Consider the following 22,581-nt stretch of genomic DNA (forward strand, 5'->3'; position numbering starts at 1 on the left):
CTGTATATTAAATTCCTATAATAATAAAACTTCCTTGACAGCTGGAAGTTTGTGCCTTTTGACTTCTTTACCCATTTGGCCCACACCCTATAGCCTGCTTCTGGTAACCATCTATCTGTTCTATGAGTTTGCTTTCAATCTTGAACATATCAGTGTTTTTATGCTTTTTCTATTGAAATCAAAGTCATATATGCCATCTCTTTGATTTCAGGGCTTTAGGAATTAATGTCAAAGGTTTCATGTAGAAAATGTTGGTGATTATTTCCACTGAAGTGAAGGCATATAATCCATGGTTAGAAGACTCATGTATTTCAGTACTTGAAAGAGTTATTAGTAGACTGGACTTAAACCTTGAACTTTCTAGCTTCTCCATATGAGATGCCTATTAAGATGGAATCTTTGAGTTCGTTTTCATTTCAGTTTGTCAAAACAATTTTCAGCAATGTAGTTTTTTTTTAATTAGTGTAACTCTAACTTTATGTTTTAAAATTTAATTAATAAAATGTGGTAGGTATACTAATTGGTGAAGACAGCACAGAATACTCACATAGCAAGAAGGAAATTATTGCATGCTGATTTTTGGGCTCATGTCTGGAGCCAAAGTGTTAAGTTTTGAGAATTTCAGGTCGTAGTGAACTCTATAGAGGGGATAGGTTGCCTGCATATCAGGGTTCAGAGGACTAGTTCCTCATCAGATGACTTGAACTTTCTTCATCTGGAATTGTCTGTAATGTAAAGCGTTGAACTTGATCACCCCCAGGGGTCTGTTCTGTCTCTGAATTTGTTGATAGCTGGCAGAGGGGAAGATTTGTGTGTATTATATGTTACTCTTATATTTACTTTTGGGCAATTCAAACTCCAAAGTTTTACAGAGCCTGGCCTCCTTACTTAAAGAGTAGTTTATGCTTTAAAAGTAGATAGCACTTTGATAAATGTCTTCTTACTTGCCACTTTTCCTCTCTTAAATTTCAAGAATTATCTGTGAATCGCCTGGTGCTGATTGACAAACTCTGAAGGTTTTGGGAGCATTATTAAGGTTACTTTACTAACTATAGGTTAAATTGACCAGTATGACTTCTGTATTCATTTGAATCAGTTAACGCGCCATGACATACAGTAGGCATTTAATAGCCAAAAGTAGGCAGGTAAGATCTCCTAAACCTCTTTAGTAACAGTTTTCTTTGCTTTTCAAAGTGCAAGAAACAGTATCATGCTGTTTTCTTGTGTCCACACTGTTGGGGGTCCAGGCAAGATGGCATGGAGATGGCATTTGAAGTGGTAAAACTTCCTGGATGAATTCTGAAATAGGATGGGTCTTTTATTTAGTTCTTGGTGGTGGTGGTTTAGTTGCTAATTTGTGTCCTACTCTTGTGACCCCATGGACTGCATGCAGCCTGCCAGGCTCCTCTGTCCATGGGATTGTCCCAGCAAAAATACTGGAATGGGTTGCCATTTTCTTCTCTAAGGGATCTTCTGGACTCAGGGATCAAACCTAGGTCTTCTGCATTGCAGGCAGTCTCCTGCATTGCAGCAGATTCTTTACTATCTGAGCCACCAGGGAAGCCATACAAGGTCATACATTTTGTTGATACTAGAGTTAAGATCTGAACTCAGTCAGAGGCAGTTTGACACAAGAGCCCAACGTTTGTAATCAAATGACCTACCTTATTGCTTTCAAAACATAGGTAACAAAAATTATTCCTTTCATCTCAGACCCAGTCCTCTTTCTGAGTCAGTCAGTACCATCTTCAGGGGGATACATTTCAGGATCTTTAGTAGATTCCTAAAGCTGTAGGTAGTGCTGAGTTCTGTACATCTACTGTGCTTTTCTTATACTAATGGGTGGGGAGCATATATATAGTGGACGCAGCAGATAGAGGGATGATTCACATTTTGAGTGGGACAGACACGGATGGCATGTGGTTTCACCAGCTATTTGAAATTGAAAACTTTACTTTGAAAATTGTAATTGAAAAGTTTAATTTGAAAATTATAATTGAATACTAATTTTTAATTCAATATTTTTCTACCATGGCTGATCAGGTAGGTAACTGAAACCATGGAAAGTGAAACTGGTGATGAGGCTGGAGAGGAGGGGTTAAATTAACAATGTCTGTTTTATGCATTTATTTCCACCAATTTTTAATGTGTAAATAATACATAAATATACATATGCAAACCTTCTAAATTTATATCTGCAGTTCAGTTCAGTCGCTCAGTCGTGTCCAACTCTTTGCGACCCCATGAATTGCAGCACGCCAGGCCTCCCTGTTCATCACCATCTCCCGGAGTTCACTCAGACTCACGTTCATCGAGTCTGTGATGCCATCCAGCCATCTCATCCTCTGTCGTCCCCTTCTCCTCCTGCCCCCAATCCCTCCCAGCATCAGAGTCTTTTCCAATGAGTCAACTCTTCCCATGAGGTGGCCAAAATACTGGAGTTTCAGCTGTAGCATCATTCCTTCCAAAGAAATCCCAGGGTTGATCTCCTTCAGAATGGACTGGTTGGATCTCCTTGCAGTCCAAGGGACTCTCAAGAGTCTTCTCCAACACCACAGTTCGAAAGCATCAATTCTTCAGCACTCAGCCTTCTTCACAGTCCAACTTTCACATCCATACATGACTACTGGAAAAACCATGGCCTTGACTAGACGGACCTTTGTTGGCAAAGTAATGTCTCTGCTTTTGAATACGCTGTCTAGGTTGGTCATAACTTTTCTTCCAAGGAGTAAGCATCTTGGCTGCAGTTACCATCTGCAGTGATTTTGGAGCCCCCCAAAATAAAGTCTGACACTGTTTCCACTGTTTCCCCATCTATTTCCCATGAAGTGATGGGACCAGATGCCATGATCTTCGTTTTCTGAATGTTGAGCTTTAAGCCAACTTTTTCACTTTCCGCTTTCACTTTCATCAAGAGGCTTTTCAGTTCCTCTTCAGTCTCTGCCAGAATGTGGTCCACTGGAGAAGGGAATGGCAAGCCACTTCAGTATTCTTGCCTTGAGAACCCCATGAACAGTATGAAAAGGCGAAATGATAAGATACCAAAAGAGGAACTCCCCAGGTCATTAGGTGCCCAATATGCTACTGGAGATCAGTGGAGAAATAACTCCAGAAAGAATGAAGGGATGGAGCAAAAGCAAAAACAACACCCAGTTGTGGATGTGACTGGTGATAGAAGCGAGATCCGATGCTGTAAAGAGCAATATTGCATAGGAACTTGGAATGTCAGGTCCATGAATCAAGGCAAATTGGAAGTGGTCAAACGAGATGGCAAGGGTGAACGTCGGCATTCTAGGAATCAGCGAACTAAAATGGACTGGAATGGGTGAATTTAACTCAGATGACCATGATATCTACTACTGCGGGCAAGAATCCCTCAGAAGAAATGGAGTAGCCATCATGGTCAACAAAAGAGTCCGAAATGCAGTACTTGGATGCAATCTCAAAAACGACAGAATGATCTCTGTTGGTCTCCAAGGCAAAGCATTCAATATCACAGTAATGCAAGTCTATGCCCCAACCAGTAATACTGAAGAAGCTGAAGTTGAACGGTTTTATGAAGACCTACAAGACCTTTTAGAACTAACACCAAAAAAAGATGTCCTTTTCATTCTAGGGGACTGGAAAGCTAAAGTAGGAAATCAAGAAACACCTGGAGTGACAGGCGGATTTGGCCTTGGAATGTGGAATGAAGCAGGGCAAAGACTAATAGAGTTTTGCCAAGAAAATGCACTGGTCATAGCAATCACCCTCTTCCAACAACACAAGAGAAGATTCTACACATGGACATCACCAGATGGTCAACACTGAAATCAGATTGATTATATTCTTTGCAGCCAAAGATGGAGAAGCTCTATACAGTCAACAAAAACAAGACCAGGAGCTGACTGTGGCTCAGATCATGAACTCCTTATTACCAAATTCAGACTCAAATTGAAGAAAGGGAAAACCACTAGACCATTCAGGTATGACCTCAATCAAATCCCTTATGATTATACAGTGGAAGTGAGAAACAGATTTAAGGGCCTAGATCTGATAGATAGAGTGCCTGAAGAACTATGGAATGAGGTTCGTGACATTGTACAGGAGACAGGGATCAAGACCATCCCCATTGAAAAGAAATGCAAAAAAGCAAAATGGCTGTCTGGGCAGGCTTTACAAATAGCTGTGAAAAGAAGAGAAGCAAAAAGCAAAGGAGAAAAGGAAAGCTATAAGCATCTGAATGCAGAGTTCCAAAGAATAGCAAGAAGAGATAAGAAAGCCTTCCTCAGCGATCAATGCAAAGAAATAGAGGAAAACAACAGAATGGGAAAGACTAGAGATCTCTTCAAGAAAATTAGAGATACCAAGGGAACATTTCATGCAAAGATGGGCTCGATAAAGGACAGAAATGGTCTGGACCTAACAGAAGCAGAAGATACTAAGAAGAGGTGGCAAGAATACACAGAAGAACTGTACAAAAAAGATCTTCACGACCCAGATAATCATGATGATGTGATCACTAATCTAGAGCCAGAACATCTTGGAATATGAAGTCAAGTGGGCCTTAGAAAACATCACTATGAACAAAGCTAGTGGAGGTGATGGAATTCCAGTTGAGCTGTTTCAAATCCTGAAACATGATGCTGTGAAAGTGCTGCACTCAATATGCCAGCAAATGTGGAAAACTCAGCAGTGGCCACGGGACTGGAAGAGGTCAATTCATTCCAATCCCAAAGAAAGGCAGTGCCCAAGAATGCTCAAACTACCGCACAGTTGGACTCATCTCACATGCTAGTAAAGTAATGCTCAAAATTCTCCAAGCCAGGCTTCAGCAATACATGAACTGTGAACTTCCTGATGTTCAAGCTGGTTTTAGAAAAGGCAGAGGAACCAGAGATCAAATTGCCAACATCCGCTGGATCATGGACAAAGCAAGAGAGTTCCAGAAAAACATCTACTTCTGCTTTATTGACTATGCCAAAGCCTTTGACTGTGAATCACAATAAACTGTGGAAAATTCTGAAAGAGATGGGAATACCAGACCACCTAACCTGCATCTTGAGAAATCTGTATGCAGGTCAGGAATCAACAGTTAGACCTCGACATGGAATAACAGACTGGTTCCAAATAGGAAAAGGAGTACGTCAAGGGTGTATATTGTCACCCAGCTTATTTATTTATATGTACACATAGATGGAAATTATACTGTTTTTCCTGTAGCATATCTGGGAGCGACCTTTCCATCAGTTCATGTAAATTGAACTTTGCTCTTTCTTTTTTAATGTTTGCATAGTATTTTCTCTTTTTTTCTTTATAAAAGTGAGAGTAATTCTATTAGTAATTTGAACCTTCTGACCAAAGTTTATTTAGTATATTAATTGGTGGTGTGGTAATGTGTGATAGAAATAGCCCTTTTCTACTGAATTGGGTCAGTATGTGACTCAAAAGAAAACCCACTTTGCTGTTACAGTGGATGGAAATCTCTTAAAATCCAGGAATAGATGGAGTTTTGATTAATTTATATTCCTTTTGGCACAACTCTTGTAATGTCATATGATTAGTCCTTCTGTTCCCTCCCCAATAAATAGAAGATAACTGAAGAACTATACTTGGAATTTGACTGGAGACTTAAAAATAGTGTCAGATTTGACTTATAGAAATTGCAGTTTTTTATCTCTCTCTAGTAACTTTGACCTATTTTATCAGCTAAACTTATTTTCTTTGAGTATCAGCTTTTTTCCCTGTGTATTAGTTTCTTATAGAAAGATAAAAAGTTCAAAGAAATTAAGAACTCTGTTTTGAACTAAATTGTTATTACACTTACAAACTATGTTCACAGATTTCTTATTGCTAACGTCTCCCTGAGGTAGATGATAACTGATTTTACAGAAGAGGTAAACAAATCTAGAGGGCGAGTTTCTTGTCTGGAGTCAGACCCAGCACAGCTGATGTTGAAATCCAGGTGATCTGGGGCCATTTCTTAGTTTACTGTACTTGAACTGCTTTTTCCTGGTTTCTCCATTAAGATATTACAGCTTTGCCATTTCCTTTGTATTCGTGGTTTCATTTGGCCACAGCAGTACTGTGAAGTACCCATGGCGTATATTGTTTCTATTCTGTGGCTGGGGAATCTGAGGCTAGAGGTTGTGGATTGTACAAAGGCAGACTCCTTTAGTCGTGTCCTGTTCTGTGACACGACTTCAGCCAAGGTGTTATGACTTCAGATGCAATGCCCCTTTCTTTGACTAGAAATGTGGAAACAAAGATTTCTACTTTTTTTTTTTGAATTGGGAGTTTCTTGGCCATTCCATGAGAAATACAAGTAGATTTTAGCTGGTGGGTTCTGGAGTTAATGCTTTGAATTTGATGTAGTCCTGACAGTTTATGGGGCTTCCCTGGTGGCTCAGATGGTAAAGACTCTGCAATGTGGAGAGACCTGGATTCGATCCCTGGGTTGGAAAGATCCCCTGGGGAAGGAACTGGCAACCCACTCCAATATTCTTGCCTGGAAAATCCCCATGGGCAGAGGAGCCTGTGGGCTATAGTCCATGGGGTCACAAAGAATCGGACATGACTGAGCAACACTTTATGACACCTTAATCGACCGGACTTCAGAGTTTAAGACAGTGCAGCGTTGGTGAAGGCTGTCTGATCAAACTGTATATATAGAGTTTCCTCTTTTACGGTTCCTTCATTTTTGGTGTTGTATCATATATAGTTGACATTTTTTTTTTCTCTCTTTTTTTCCCTTTTAGTGAATGGTAGTGTCTAGAAAGGGTATGTCCCTTCAAGAGAGAGGTGCCAATGTCCAACCGGCCTAATAACAATCCAGGGGGGTCACTGCGACGTTCACAGAGGAACACTGCCGGGGCCCAACCACAAGACGACTCGATAGGAGGAAGGTATGTATTTAATGGTAATTTGAAAAGAAACTGGTATTAAAGAAAGTTTTTTTAAAACCTCACTATGTGGACCAGAGCTTAAATGGTTCACTGTAAATGGGAATTTCTTTTCCAATTTTTGAGCTAGGTAGCACAAAACTGGAATTCAGAGTGATTATTTAATCGTCCCCACCCCCACCCGCAGGCTCAAGAAATAGTTCTCAGTCATTATCAAAACTTGAATCTCTGTTTTGTTACCATGTGGCACATCATGCTTTGTTGGCCTCTTGTTTCTCGTCACTGTCTTATACACAGGCTACAACATACCTTTCAACCATTTTGTGATCCCTTCCTTCATGTGTGTTGTGACTTGGTTTATTTACCTTATTTGAAAGGAACCTTCATTTGTTTTAAGATCTTGAGTTTTGTTACCTAGCTTTTGAGTTTTTTCCCCATCTTGTTTTTTGACAACACATGGATGCTGACAGGCTGGTGAGGTTGTCTGTTAGCATATCCATTCTCAGTGTTTGATGTTGAGTTGGGTCTTTTTTAGTTGGAGTCGTTGTGTAGGAGGTAATATGAAGAATCAGATACATTCTGCTGCATGTTGAATTCCATGTCTCATTTAGCTAAGTACTCTCATTTTATGCATAACATACTCAGATTTGCTTGGACCTACTTTTCCAGTGCATCATAGATTAAAGTAGATTGTAGCTAAACTCTAATAAGGTTACCTTATGCAGCATTTTGAGGCATAATCATGTATATATTGTCTTGTTTAGTCACTAAGTCATGTCCAACTGTTAGTGACCCCATGACTGTAGCCCACCAGAATCCATGGAATTTCCCAGGCAATAATGCTGGAGTGAGTTGCTATTTCCTTCTCCAGTATATTGCCTAGTAAAATATATATAAAATTTATATATAATTTATAAATATTCTGTATATTTATAAAAGGTAAATGTCAAATATAAAGAAGAAATCAAAGTACATCTTGCTCATGTCAGGCTATTTTAGTGGTTGAGCATTTGGACATTGGGCTAGGACAGTTTGTGTGTAATTTTTGTCTCTTGTGAAATAGCTGTGTGTCCTTTGTTATATATCCTTCAGAAAACCTCAGTTTTGTTTTTTTTTTAGTCCATGCAGTGAGGATACTTATTTTACAGGGTTATTAGTTAATTTCAGTATTACAGTATGTTAAACTTTTAGAACAATGCTTAGTACAGAGTTTTGTTCTAAATTTTTTGCTTTTTTACATTTACATTTAAGTGTAAATCTAAATGTAAATAAAGTGGCATACTTTGTTTATGCTGCTGATTAGAAAATATCAACCCCCATTACAAAAATGTTACATATTTTAGAGAACTTGGAAAATACAGGGAAGCATAAAGAAAAAGTCCTATTTTCACAGCCCACTTAGAATCACTGCTAGCCTTGACCCATTCCTCCATGTGCGTGCACGTGCGTGTGCTTAGTGGTTCATTTGTGTCATAGCTCCCCAGGCTCCTCTGTTCGTGATATTTCCCAGGCGAGAATACTGGAGTGGTTGCCATTTCCTTCTCCAGGGGGATCTTCCCCACCCTAGGGATCGAACCTACATCTCCTGTGTCTCCTGCATCGCAGACGGATTCTTTACCCGCTGAGCCATTCTAGATGTGCATGCATAAACATATAAGTTACTTGTACTTTTCAAATGGAGTTTTGTACATACTAATCCTCAGGTTATGCTTAGACTCTTGATATGATTGACAAACATTTTGCACTGTCACACAGTATATTACTTGTAAATCCAGTGATGTTTCAGCACCATTATCTTTCTTGCACGTCAGTAATAGGGAAAATTACTTAAATATTCTCTTGTATTATGTATTGAAAAATGTGAGTGGAAAACAAATAGACATAGTAAATTCTAGTTGATTAAGATGCATTGGCTTTAATAGTGAAGTTGTGCTCAAGATTGAATTCAATTAGATGTGTAGAATGGATCTTTCCCTAAAGTTTATGTGCTTGAAGCCAGTCAATGATAACTGCTCAATTGATGGAAAATAATGAAATTTAAGTTTCTTTGGAATGGCAGAAACATGCCAAAATACATAAAGCAAGGTGTAATTAAGAGTTTTTGTAAAACTTGAATCCTTCCTCCCTTTCAGTAATGCAGCCTCATTTCATCTGTCATGATTTCAACTTTTATGTCTTCAAGAAATATTTCCTGGCAAAAATAGTATGCAAAAGTCTAGTATCATATGTGTTGTTTCCTGTCTTTAAAAATCATGTGAAAACATGACTTTTAAAGTCTTCATGTCTAGTGTGGTTAATACCATAATTTAGTAATATTGGGACTTCCCCGGTGGCTCAGACGGTAAAGCGTCTGCCCACAATGCGGGAGACCCAGGTTCGATCCCTGTATTGGAAAGATCCCCTGGAGAAGGAAATGGCAACCCACTCCAGTACTCTTGCCTGGAAAATCCCATGGACAGAGGAGCGTGGTAGGGTACAGTCCATGCGGTCACTAAGAGTCGGATACGGCTGAGTGACTTCACTTAGTAATATTGATTGCTTAGGTGTTTCCTGTTTTTATGGGGAGAAGTATAAGTATGATCGGTACGTAGGAATTTGGAACTTCCGCCAAAAAGTCAAATCATTTTGGCTAATAAAGCAAATGAGAGTATGTTTGCACATCTGAATCTCATTTTGCCATTTTAGCAAGGTTGATACTTTTGTTTGTGCTAGATTGTCAGGACTGGAAGGGACCTCAAACCCCAGACTGACTTGTGAAGCCCCAATGGAGTGTGCTGTAGTACCAGTTATGTAACTTCTGAGAAACCTCTCCAGGGATGTTGGGGAGTGAGAGGATTGGCATTAATTGGGAGAGAGCAGTTGTAACTGTATTTTCCATTCTTTTAACCTGATTCCTGTTGCCTAGCTTTCCTAAGTAAAATACTACTACTATTGTGACTTTCGTTTCCAAAACACGGTGGCTTTGGTCTTGTGGGTGTATTCACAGTGGTCCAGTGATTGAAACAGTGGCAATAATAACAGCATCTACTCCAGCAGATCTACATGTTCTTTCACTCTGAGACTCACAGAAATGGTGTGCTAGCGAATACCAAGTCCCTGTTTTATAAATGCTTGCTCAGCTTGACACAGCTGCTGTGTAGAGACAGGGCTTGATTCCGGACTACTTCACTCTCCTGTCCGATTCCCTTCTTTATGCCAACTGTTCTTATTGGACAAACCACTTGATCCAGATGATGAAAGACTTAGAGGAGGGCGTGAAGTACTTACAACTGAAGGTTATTCAACTCTTTGAGTTCAGAATTTAAGTTTTTTCCCCCCTAGAATTTCTTACTTCATTCATTTTTGATTTGCTCTGTTTCCTTCCTGACTTGGGTGAATGTGTCCTTTTTTGTGTAGCTTCCTTTCTGTGACCACTTTGTCTTTTTCCCAAATCAAGGTCACTTACCTTTTTTTGCCTAAAGAAGAAAAGGTTTAGTTCATCCATAAGGTAAAAGAAACTTGGATCTTTGGGATATATTTATTTTCTCTTGATTATTCCCTCTGTTGTTTTTCACCCATTCTTCATCTCTCTTCCTAATGAAAGTAGATATCTTCCCCCTCTTCTGTTGTTTTTCTCCTCCCCCTTCTTCCCTAATTTGTTGGGCTACCATTGATCTGTTCCTCTCTGTGTGTTCTCTTTCTTCTTCAGGAAATCCTTCATCTCTTCTACTTGTGTGTGGGCTTGCTCTGAGAGATATTACCTAGCCTTCCCACTGCTAGCACAGGTATTTACAGGCTATCCCTCCATTTTGGCCATTAATTAGCATTTTCATTAGCATTTTTTTTGTTTTTCTCAAATGTCAGTGGTAGGATTGAGTTCAGTTTTATAGCAACCTCAGTTAAGGTTGCTGTAATGAAGGTTTGTTTGACTTTGTTATAAAAACACAGCATGATGAGAACAGAAAATTGGATGCTTCGGGAGAATTAAAGAATTAAGATAAATTTAATCTTTTTACCCAGAGATAATGATGGTTCCTATTTCTACTCCATGATTTGAATTATCCCTCATTTTTTTTCTGTAAAATATATTACTTCCATGCCTATCACATTTGAGTATGATTCTGATTTTATTGAGTCAGATTCCTTCAGTAGGTTCATAGGATCCAAGGATATGAATTATTTTGAAGACTTTTATTTTTGGTGCTGCATGACATTTGAGATCTTAGTTCTCCTACCAGGGATTGAGTCCATGTCCCCTGCATTGAAAGAGTCTTAACCACTGGACCTCCAGGGAAGTCCCTGAAGACTTTTTAAACAGAATGCTAAATTGTCTTTCAGAAAGATTAAATCACTTTGGTTTTTTCTTGTTTTGATTAAACCAATTTATACTCCTAGTAACACGTTGTGAGACTGCCTAGTTCTTCAAATCCTGGTCAAACAGCACACCATTTTTAGTAGAAGTTTGTGGGGAAAAGGGATTCCTTTGGTTAAAGTTACTGTTTCTGTGGTTACCATAGAGTTGAAGGTCTTCCCCACATAGTGGCCATTTTTATATATTTTGTGAGTTGTCTTAGTGTCCCTTTTCTCTTTTAATTTTGAGGATGTTTGTTCTTTTATTAGAACCCTTTATGAAAAGGGACTCAACCTACAGAGATAGGCTACTATTTTTTATTACTTGTTCTAGTACTAATTTATGGTAGCTTTTAAATTTAGGTAGTCAGGTATATCAGCTCTTTGTTTCTTTTCTTCCTTTGCTTTCTCCCAGAATAAAATTTTCTTCTCAGTTCTGTCAGTGTTTTTTTTTTTTAATGATGTGAAGAAATGCCTGAATCCAACCCACTCCACCTTCGCACTCCCATTACAAAATTTGTCTGCAGAGTTTTACTAGTTATTGATTACTGAGTAATATATTATGAGATCTAGAGGTTATTGTTTTCTGTTAATATTGCAAAGCAGAGGGTTTTCAAAGCCAGGGTTAACTTTATAGAAGATACAGATTTGTATTAATATTTTGCTTAAAAAATTATTTCAAAGGGTTGGGATACAGAAAAACACAAAAAAGTAAATAAATATCATCCAGAGATTAAGTCTGTTTTGACTTTTATCTGTCTTTATTTTGGTGAGGGAAATCTTAGTTCCCTGATCAGTTACTGAATCTGTGCCCCCTGCAATAGAAGCGAGGAGTCTTAACCACTGGACCTCTAGGGAATTCCGTATCTGTCTTTAAAGCACCATTTAGCATGTAGCTGATTACATTGTAAATACTTTTAGATCCTACTATTTTTTCCACTCAATATCCCAACATGAACATTTCCTCTTATCATTATGGTTTTTGGCAGTTGTTTACAAATGGTCACATGATTTGCTGAATCAATGTGCAGTATTTTCCACTGTTAATTTTCATTTTTTGGATAGATGGTTGCAGTGGGAAAAGTTTTTGCTTGTGCTTAGATGTTTGCAATTTTGGTATCTCTCAAGGAATATGTTCCAAGGAATGAAATTGCTTCATCAGAGTGAGTTTTTTATAGTCAACTTATTTCACATAAATCTTTTGCCCTCCAATTTACTTATCACCATCAGGAAAAAAAAGTGCATTTTCTCATTGTTCTGTTTGTGTTATTTCCATTTCCATTTTCCTGCTAATTTGATATGGAAAGATTGCATTAATTTCATTTTATTGGTGTTTCTACAGTAATGAGATGTTAAACCCTAGAAAAATAGGTTTAAGGAGTGAGAGCTGAGTGAGAGTACTTCTTGATGTAAATGTACTAATGTTTTCCTATTTTGTTTATGTCCCTTTGAACCCCGCGATACAGGAGAACTGACCTTTTAATTTATTCATCTGAGATTAGGGCTTCTCTGGTGGCTGTGATGGTAAAGAATCTGCCTGCTCTGTGGGACACCCAGTTTCCATCCCTAGGTCGGGAAGATCTGCTGGAGAAGGGAATGGCTCCCCACTCCAGTGTTCTTGCCTGGAGAATTCCATGGACAGAGGAGCCTGGCGGGCTATAGTCCATGAGGGTCACAAAGAATTGGACATGGTTGAGTCACTTAACGCTTTCTCTTGTGTAATGATAGCCTTCAGTTCTTCACCCATGTGTTTTGCATGATAGTTAATCTTTTCCACGGTGATTTTACTCTGCCTCAGGTCCCCCATTGTTGTTTTTCAGTCACTAAGTCAGTCGTGTTCAACTCTTCAGACTGCAGCATGCCACTCCTCTGTCCTGCACTATCTCCTGGAGTTTGCTCAGATTAATGTTCATTGAGTTGGAATGCTTTCTGACCATCTCATTCTCTGTCGTCCCCTTCTTCCACTTTCAGTCTTTCTCAGCATCAGGGTCTTTTCAAATGAGTCAGTTCTTCACACCAGGTGGCCAAAGTATTGGAGCTTCAGCTTTAGCATCAGTCCTTGCAATGAATATTCAGGACTGATTTAGGATTGATTGGTTTGATCTCCTTGCAGTCCAAGGGACTCTCAAGAGTCTTCTCCAGCACCACAGTTCAAAAACATCAATTCTTTGTTGCTCAGCCTTGTTTATGGCCCAATTCTCACATCCATCCATGACTACTGGAAAAAGCATAGCTTTGACTATACAGACCTTGGCAAAGTAACGTCCCTGCTTTTTAATACCCTGTCTATGTTTGTCATAGCTTTATTTCCAAGGATCTACCCATTGCCTTTTGCCAAAGCTGGGAGAATCTACAGTCATTTATTCTGAGTTCAGGGATGGTACTAGGGAGGTCACATGATCCAAGCTGGGAAAAATTGGAAGTGTTTGCCTTTCTGGTTGCAAAGGGTAGGTGTGAATCTGAAGTTGCCAGCTGTATGTCTCCTGCCTTATTTATGGAAGAAGATGGACAGAGAAAAGCAAATGTATTAGCGTATATGTGATTAAAGTTCTGACTAGTTTCCGTTCCTTAGTTTTTCAGATCTGTGCTGAATCTTCTCTAGGCTTGATTCTCTAACTCTTTTGATTGTGGAGATATGCATGCCTTATTTTAATAAAGCCTCTTTTTCTTTTTTGGCTTTAGAGTTTTAACAAGTCCTGCCTTAGTGTTCTTGGCAGTATAAACAGCGTAAGATGGTATTCATCCATTTGTAGAACATCATGCAACATGCTAGATAGCAATTATAAAAATGAGAGTAGAATAGCCTTTGTCACAAGCAGTTTCCAGCTCAGTAAGGGGAATTGGCATGTAGGTGGTTATTGAAGTCAGAGAGATATTTCTAATAATGGCCTCATGGACGTGGGCTTTGAAGGCTGAGGAAGCGCTTGTAAAACATGGGGTACACCTCAGCCATGTTTGTCTTTACTTCAAAAGTAGAGTCATTAGTTACTTCCTGAGTAGATTTTAGTTCTTGTTTGTTTCTCTTGTTGCTTTGTTCCCGAGTAGTAGGTGTTCAACAAATACTAGTGCTGAGATAAGGGGATTTATTTCCTTGGCATTTGTAGGTGCAGAAGTGTCACTTCTTTTATGGACATGGTCGTGAAAAGGTGATTGGAGTGACGGCAGAGTTGAAATAGAGCCCAGTTTAAACTGGTATGCTACAGGGATTATGCTGCGGTAACAGACAGCTCCTAAATATTAGCATGTCATCTAGCCATTAGATTTGTTCCTCCTGGGTTGCCTGCAGGCCCTGCTCCATGTCCGCACTTCAGGTATTTGAGTATCACTGCTCTGGTGACAAGAGAAAGTGCTGAATTGCTTTCTGGCTGTCCAAGGCTTCCCTCAAGTGATCCGTTTCCACTCATGTTCCCTTGACCAGAGCAAGTTACACGGCAGCATGTAACTTCCAGGTGGTTTGGCAGGTATTATCCTACCGTCTGCCTGGAAAGAAAGTGGAATATTTGTAAACAGCACCTGGTAGCTATCAGAGCTGTTAAACATCTACACCAGACCATTTATTTCCCTCAGTTCTCCTCAGTGCAGCATGCCCATATAGTTGTGTGTTCTCTTCATTTCTTCTACCTGATTAACCAGTATGGATGCCTTTTTAAATATTCGTTTTTTGATGTTCCTTCCATCTTTTTTAGTCCTGACCTTTGCTCAGTCAGATGGAAGCTTCTTCATCTTTGGGAGAAGGGAGACATGGTGTGATGTGAAAACGACTTTATTGTTTCTTATGATTAAATTGAAAACACTTCAGGCAGTTTATACTAGAGTTGGCCAGGTAACTTGTCACGTACTCCTCTCAGTGAGGGCGAATCTACAGCGTAATTATTCACTTTGAGTTTCACCAGCAGAAGCGCATGCGCACACACTCTCCCAGGTCTTGGGCTGCTTTGGTAATGCTGAGAAGGGTGGTGTATCCCCTCAGGCCTTGGGCTGGGAGGCAAGACTGACAGTGTTGTGTTCAGCGTGGTTGTCATGGCCTCAAGAGGAACAGAGGCTACTTTTTTCTAGGTAGAGGTTATGCACATTGGATTCTTAATAGTATCCTGTTTTTTCTTGGACCAGTAGAGAAATATTTTATATACTGTGCAATTTTCCTGGCATTATAGATTATTTGCCTTTAACCATCAGGTGCGAAATTTTTCCCAGCTGTCACTTCTTAAGCATACTGGAAGCCTATAAGCCATCAGCTGCCGTGGATTATTTCATATCTTCACTGATGGTTTACTCTGATTCTCCTGTCCCTCAGTATTGAAGGAATCTGATGTCCCTCACCACTTTTGGCAAATGCTTTCTCAGTCTCAGAATGCTTTCCTACAAGAGAAGAACGCTTTTCCTAGAAGAGTTATCAGTGCGACTAAAAAAATATATACAAATGTTTCTTCAGTAATTGAACAGCAAGTTATAACATCATATGTGAAAGACTAGAGCAAGGCGTGGCAAACCCTCTGCAGTATTCTCACCTGGAAAATCCCAGGGACAGAGGAGCCCGGCAGACTGCAGTCCATGGGGTTGCAAAGAGTCAGACGTGACTGAAGCAACTTAGCACATGCAGTTGTGTCCGACACTTTGCAACCCCATGAACTGCAACATGCCAGGCGTCCCTGCCCATCACCAACTCCTGGAGTTTACCTAATTCATGTCCATTGAGTCGGTGATGCCATCCAACCATCTCATCCTCTGTTGTCCCCTTCTCCTCCTGCAATCTATCCCAACGTCAGGGTCTTTTCTAATGAGTTGGCTCTTCACATAAGGTGGCCAAAGTACTGGAGCATCAGCATCAGCCCTTCCAGTGAATATCAGGGTTGATTTCCTTTAGGATTGACTGGTTTGGTTGTGTTGGAGAAGCTCTTGAGAGTCCCTTGGACTGCAAGGAGATCAAAGCAGTCAATCCCACTGTATAGTGTGTATAGTATAATGTAAGTATCTTTACTTTGATGCCCCTCTACTATCTTGAATTAGGAAGTATATAAAATGCTTGCCTGCACAGTTTAGAAACATTGATATAATGTATGAGCCTTTTACAAAGGTAACAATAAACAAGTAGAAGGAAAACAGTTGATAACAAAGTATTATCTCAGTAAGTAAATGCTTGGGTACTTGATGCAAGATGACACTATATTCATATGCTTGCATCTGTATTTTTATTTGTTGAATGTGACAACTGCAACAACAGACTTAAGCACTGTAAGCATCATTTTTATTATAAACTTTTCCAAACTGATGCATGGCTTTTGATAAAGCTGCAAAAAAAGAAAATACAATCTTGTTGATTCCCATTCATTCTTGGAAAGCTTTAAGTATGTAGTAAGTAAAGTTGCTCAGTCGTGTCAGACTCTTTGTGACCCCATGGACTGTAGCCTATACATCCATGGGATTTTCCAGGCAAGAATACTGGAGTGGGTTGCCGTTTCCTTCTCCAGGGGATCTTCCCAACCCAGGAATTGAACCCGGGTCTCCTGCATTGTAGGCAGACGCTTTACCGTCTAAGCCATCAGGGAATTCCTAAGTATGTGGAGGACCATGCAAAACAAATCTAAGCTGAGAAATTAATTATAAGCCCATTTTTCCCTTAGGTCATGATATCTTCTACCTCTGGTGCTTAACTGCTAAAAATGCCAATAGCACCACTTTTCCCCAAAATGGTTTGAAAATACTCCCTAGAGGAGGAACCACTATTTTTTTTTCTTTTCTTTTTTAAAGACACTGTTTTGTAAGATAAATAAGGAGTTCTATATTAGAGAATTTTTGGAGCCAGCATTTTGCCGTAACTCAACATAGGAACATTGGTCAGACTACTTAACTTCTGTTTTGTGACTGAAATAGAAACTAGTACATTTTACAGGAGACGTTAGTTGAGTTTAAGTGTTTTGAATGAACTTTCCATCTTGATTATTGAAAATCAGAGGCTTATTTATAACATGCATTTTATAGCATTATAAGCATGCATTTAATTTATAGAAAATAAAAATGTTATAAGTGTGCATGTAAAACGTAAAGGCATAAAAATGTCTGTGTATCTGTATGGACATACATACATTTGGAGGTGTAATTATATACCAAATCATTTCTGTTTGATAACACATATGCTGGCACAGATAATAATTTCAAACAGAATCTGAGACCTGTAATACAAGGAATTAACTAGCTGCTTGTAGTGAGCCACTTTCCTCATTTTGCCTCCGATTAGATTAGGAATGTGCTCTTTGCTACCAGGTTTTGGCCTCTTTTAGATGTCTTCTGAACCAGAGTTGGTTTCTAATCTTTCAGGATACCAAAGATTTTACTAAAGCATAGTAAAAGTAAAGTTTCTAGAAGAGACAATCACTAGAGTTTGTCCTGAAAGTCACCACGAGGCATTTGAAACTTGGTTTCAAGTTAATCTTGAAAGCACACAACCAAGAGCTGATAATAGCATGCTCTTTTGCAGCACAGATTTCTTTAACCTGAATTGGCCCACATCCACTTGGAAATGATGTCAATATCCTGTGGAAATCGTGTTGGTTCAGAGGCAGTTTTTTCTGTAGTGTTAATATATGCACTGCAGTTGGGACAGACATTTCAATTAAAAGAGTAAGATTTGGAAATATATGTCCCTCTTATAAAATACATGAAAATGGTGCAGAAATGGGTTAAAGAAATCATTTAGTGCAAGAAATAGCTAGTTCAGTGGTTTCCAGAACCACTACACTTTGCACTGTTTAACACTCTCAGGAAGCTCAAAACCATTTATTTACTCTCCTATATTTATAAAGAAGGAAAATGAGAAAAAGGAAGTCTTCCCCAGAATTATATTTTTAATTTTGTCAAAGTGGTCCTAAAAGAAAATACCTTAAAAGAGAAAGTACAAAAATAAGACTCTAATGAGTGGACCATCTGTGATTATTGGTGCAAATGTTAGTGGAGGTTTAATCTTTAAATTGATGATATTTTTGTTAGGACTATAACTGCAAAATAATAACATAGATTTGAATGCTGTGTTTCTAATCATATTTTCACTATTAGTTAGTTTTCGTGGGTGATATTGCAGAGTATGAGGGTTTTTTTTTTCCCCAGTAACATCCATAGGTTGAGAAGCTTCAGTCCCCACACCCATCCACCCAACTATCTTGGATTCTAATTCACTAAATGGACTCATTCTAGTGCTACTTAACAGTTTGTCCTGAATTTTACTATCTTGAAAATTTGATTTATAGTAGGTATAAATTTTACAGATCTTAAAGAGATCATGCTTTTCAATAAAAATTAATATTAAACATAAAGTTTGATAAATGAGGGAGTTGGTAAAATGAGCTAACAGGCATCGAGACTCCTTTAGCACTGAATGCTGTTATATTCTCATTGGCTGTTCTAATGGGGCGTTATAATTTTGTGGAGATTTCTTTACAATGTCTGAGCATTAACAGTTTATAAATGGGCATAATAAAATAGAGTCCCACTTTGGGAGGGCACACAGTGTTACTTACGGTAACCATCTGGTTGCCTACTCCTCTTGTGGTAAGCCACTGGCCAGATCCAGCCTGCTGCCTGCTTTTGTAAATAAAAATTTGGTTAGAACATAGCTGTGCCCATTTGTTTATGTGTTATTTATACCTGCTTCTGTGACACGTAGTACCACCACAAAACTGGAAGTATTTACTACCTTTTACAGAAAATATATTAGACCGTGCTGAACAATAGTCAGAGGGTCTTCCCTAGTGGCTCAGCGGTAAAGAATCTGCCTGCAGTGCAGGAGATGAGGGTTTGATCCCGGAGTCTGGAGGATAGGAAATGGCAGCCCACTCCAGTATTCTTGCCTGGGAAAGCTCATGGACAGAGGAATCTGGTAGGCTACAATTCATGGGGTCGCAAGAATCGGGACACAATCGAGCAGCTGAACCACCACCACCAAAGAATGGTCAGGAGGACATAAAGATCATTATTTTGTAATATTTAAAAATATTTGTTTCACCAGGCTTCAGTGAGAATATCACACCTAAAATAATTTTAGGAAAGTTATTAATCCAATCAGATCAGTATGGGATTGAAGCCAGTTTTGTGAGCCTCACTTTCTTGAATGATTGGACATCATTTTCTTTCTTTTTCTCCTCCCCTCCCTTCTCTCCCCTTCCTCTTTCATTCACATTGAGACTACCTGCTATGTTCTTTAGTTCCTTGAAGGTGATGAATAAGGACGTGAAAACTGCAGGAGTGGGTTTGGGTGGCTATAAGTTTCAACATGTTTTAAAAACAGAGAATGATTTATTTGGGTGGAGGAAAGGAAGACTGCTACCTCTACTGTGTGAGACTTACTGATACTTAGAAATATATTATGTCTTTTTTTTTTTTCTTTCTGGGATTGACATTTAAATACTTAACTACTTGAACATTATCACAAAGTTGTCAAGCTTTGAACTGGTAAGATTTTCTTTTAACGTGATTTTAAAATTTTCAAGGAATATTTAAATTTTACTATGAAATTAATTAGAAATTGTGATTCATTTAAAAGATTACAGCAAACTTTAAAAAAAAATGAGAATGTAGAGAACCCGAATGACATAATTTATAAATATTATTCCATGGATAGTAAATTGTATTCCATGGATAGTAAATTGTATACCTGAAAACAATATTTTACTTTCCTTTCTAAAAAGTAACTATGAAGTGATTTGAGAATTTGCTCAATCTTACTCCTTTAAAAAAGAATTGTTCAGTTGCTAAGTCATAACTGTTTGTTTGGGACCCCATAAACTGAGCAAGCCAGGCTTCCCTGTCTTTCACTATTTCCTGGAGTTTGCTCAAACTGGTGTCCATTGAGTTGGTGATGCCATCCAATCATCTCATCCTCCTCCTTCCCTCAATCTTTGCCAGCCTCAGGGTCTTTTCCATTGAGTTGATTCTTCACATCAGGTGGCTAAACTATTAGAACTCTCATATCTGAAACTAGAAATGAAACAAAAACAAAAGCAGCTTTTGGAAACTATGATAAGAAACTCATGGGAGAAAGCAAAATATCAGTGTAAGAATATATAGGAAAAATAAAGACTAAATTGCAATATATAAAATTCTACAAGGTTCAGCTTGGATACACTCAGAAAATATAACATATACCCTGGAAGGAAAAATCCTCGGAGACTAAGATACATGAAAGCCTATAGGTTACTGTAGTTTTTTAGTAGTTGATCCAGTTAAATGTTTAGAGAATACTATTATGTTATGGATTAGAACCTTAAAAAAGAAAATAATAGTATGAACCTGAGAAATATTCACTGAGAAGCTAATGTCGTGTCTTCTTTCAAGAATCCAGTATTGAGTTCTTCTTCAAAAATGAAAGAAAACAAAGACATTGAAACTAGAAACCTTAGATCAACTCTTTGAAGAGATGATGGAACATACATGATACATTGAAAACTGTATGGCATCCTGGTACATTTAGATGGAGTTGTCATATGAGGTGTTCGGTGACTTATTTCTAATTCCTTTGAGATCATGTTCAAAATGAAAGACTTGAAAAAAAATTTTTAAACAAAATAAACAGCTTTAGTATTAATGAAACTTTGTTGCTCTCATTAGAATATGCTTTTTTATGTTATTTACATGAAGGGTGGATGTTGGCCATGAATTACATAAGTTGAATCTATTAACCTTAATATTTCTCTTCTGAAACACCAGCTTTTCAAGGGTATATATTCATGCATGCTTCTTTTGCTTGTGTAAATCTCATGTGACCTTTGCCAGAGGTTAAAAAATCTTAACAACTGAAAAGTTTCTTCATATCCCTCCTACTTGCTCTTAAAACAGTGCAGCATCAGGATTTGAATTACTATAAATATAATCCAACCATGTATCAATGGTACAATTGTTATGAATGTGTTTGGAATATTTTGTGGCAAATTCTTGATCTCTTTATCTAGGACTTGGTTTTGGTGTACTTTATACTAGTTAGTGCTTTAAATTCATAGTAAATATCACCATTGATTTCATGTAAGCTTGTTAACTGTTTTTAGTGCTTTTAATGATTTTCTGTGTAAAATCAGTTTGAGAATTGACTCTGTCCACTTCTGCATTTATTGTGCGAACCTGAATTACAATGTACAAATCGGTGATCAGTATCATTGTAGGGATCACAAATTGCATTTTCTGTAAACCCTTTAAGCTATTATAGTTACATTGTCTATTAAAGGAGTGTTTAGATCTAAAGCCTAGATTTGTGTTTTGCAAAAATTGGACATATTTGAGTATCTTAATTGCTGAAAATTCATTATTGCTTAAGCAACTGTAATATTGCTATACGATATTAAGCAACTGGTTATAAAAAATCTTAACTCTTGTGTATTGAGGGGATTGGTTCTAAAAGGTAATTTCTTTGGCCAGATTATTTGATAGAATAATTGATTATAGAAATATTTGGGAAAAGGATAGGATCAATAATGAATTGGGAGGCTTTTTTTTTTTTTTTTTTGGATGAAAAAATATTTCACTTTCAGTGTTGTATTTGCATCTCCTTTTCCTGATAGATTTCTGTTTTGGTTTTCCGCTGACAGGTCACATTTAGGGCAGGCAAAACATAAGGGATATAGCCCTCCTGAGAGTAGAAAATCTAATTCTAAGGCACCCAAAGTGCAGTCTAATACTACTTCTGAACTGTCAAGGGGACACCTTTCTAAAAGGTAAAACTTCACATTGCTTATCCATTTTTCAAGGCAGAGTTATTTGCATTTGAATCATTGCCTAATATTAAAACATACCAGATGATGCCAAAATGTTGTGATATGTGTTTTCGTCATTCTGTGGATGTAACTTTTAGGAGGAACGGTGTATCACCTCTGCAGTGATGTCAATGCAACATCCCCTAGGCAGTGCTTTTATTCTCCTTGATCAGAGACCTGCAGGTTTCTCCCTTTGCCTGAGTTTCTCCTTTTGCTTGACAAACCATTACAGGCATCTGCAGTGCCATTTTAAAATCCATTTTTCTTGTTTTTTTTTTTTTAATTGTCAGTGATTTAAGATCTAACTGATAGGAGTCTTTAGAAAAGAATATAACTGTAAATATTTGATACCACAGTAAAAAACTTTTTAACCTTCATTTTATAAATGTGTATGTTAATGCTTATTTACTTTAAGCTGTTACAAAGAAGTTGCACTTGTAAACAGTATCAAGATTTTAGTTTAAACTGGTTCTGAACTACCGAAAAAGCATCCTTTTTTTTGGTAATCCTAATTTTCGTGTTGTGATTAGGAGTATTGGTGTCAGTCATCTTTGGGCTAAAGAATGAACCTGACCTTTTAATATTTTACCCTCTAAAGTATCTCCCTGTCCGCCCCTCCCTTTATTTTTTTGCAATGT

At 38.2% G+C, this 22,581-nt stretch overlaps 1 protein-coding gene across 10 annotated transcripts in view; it reads left to right on the forward strand.

Moving 5' to 3' along the window:
* TRIP12 (thyroid hormone receptor interactor 12) overlaps nt 1–22,581 on the forward strand; it is a 153,377-nt gene that overhangs the window by 41,408 nt on the left and 89,388 nt on the right. For 7 of the 10 annotated variants that reach the window (XM_018058586.1, XM_018058566.1, XM_018058591.1 and 4 more), the window contains exons 2-3: nt 6,738–6,884; nt 21,779–21,904. In XM_018058586.1, coding sequence (XP_017914075.1) covers nt 6,787–6,884; nt 21,779–21,904 — 224 coding nt within the window. In that variant the 5' untranslated portion in view covers nt 6,738–6,786. The remainder of the gene's footprint in view (nt 1–6,737; nt 6,885–21,778; nt 21,905–22,581) is intronic. The other 3 variants (XM_018058613.1, XM_018058624.1, XM_018058635.1) reach the window with 1 other exon arrangement.

Source organism: Capra hircus, chromosome 2, assembly GCF_001704415.2.
Source record: "Capra hircus breed San Clemente chromosome 2, ASM170441v1, whole genome shotgun sequence".
Lineage (NCBI taxonomy): Eukaryota > Metazoa > Chordata > Mammalia > Artiodactyla > Bovidae > Capra > Capra hircus.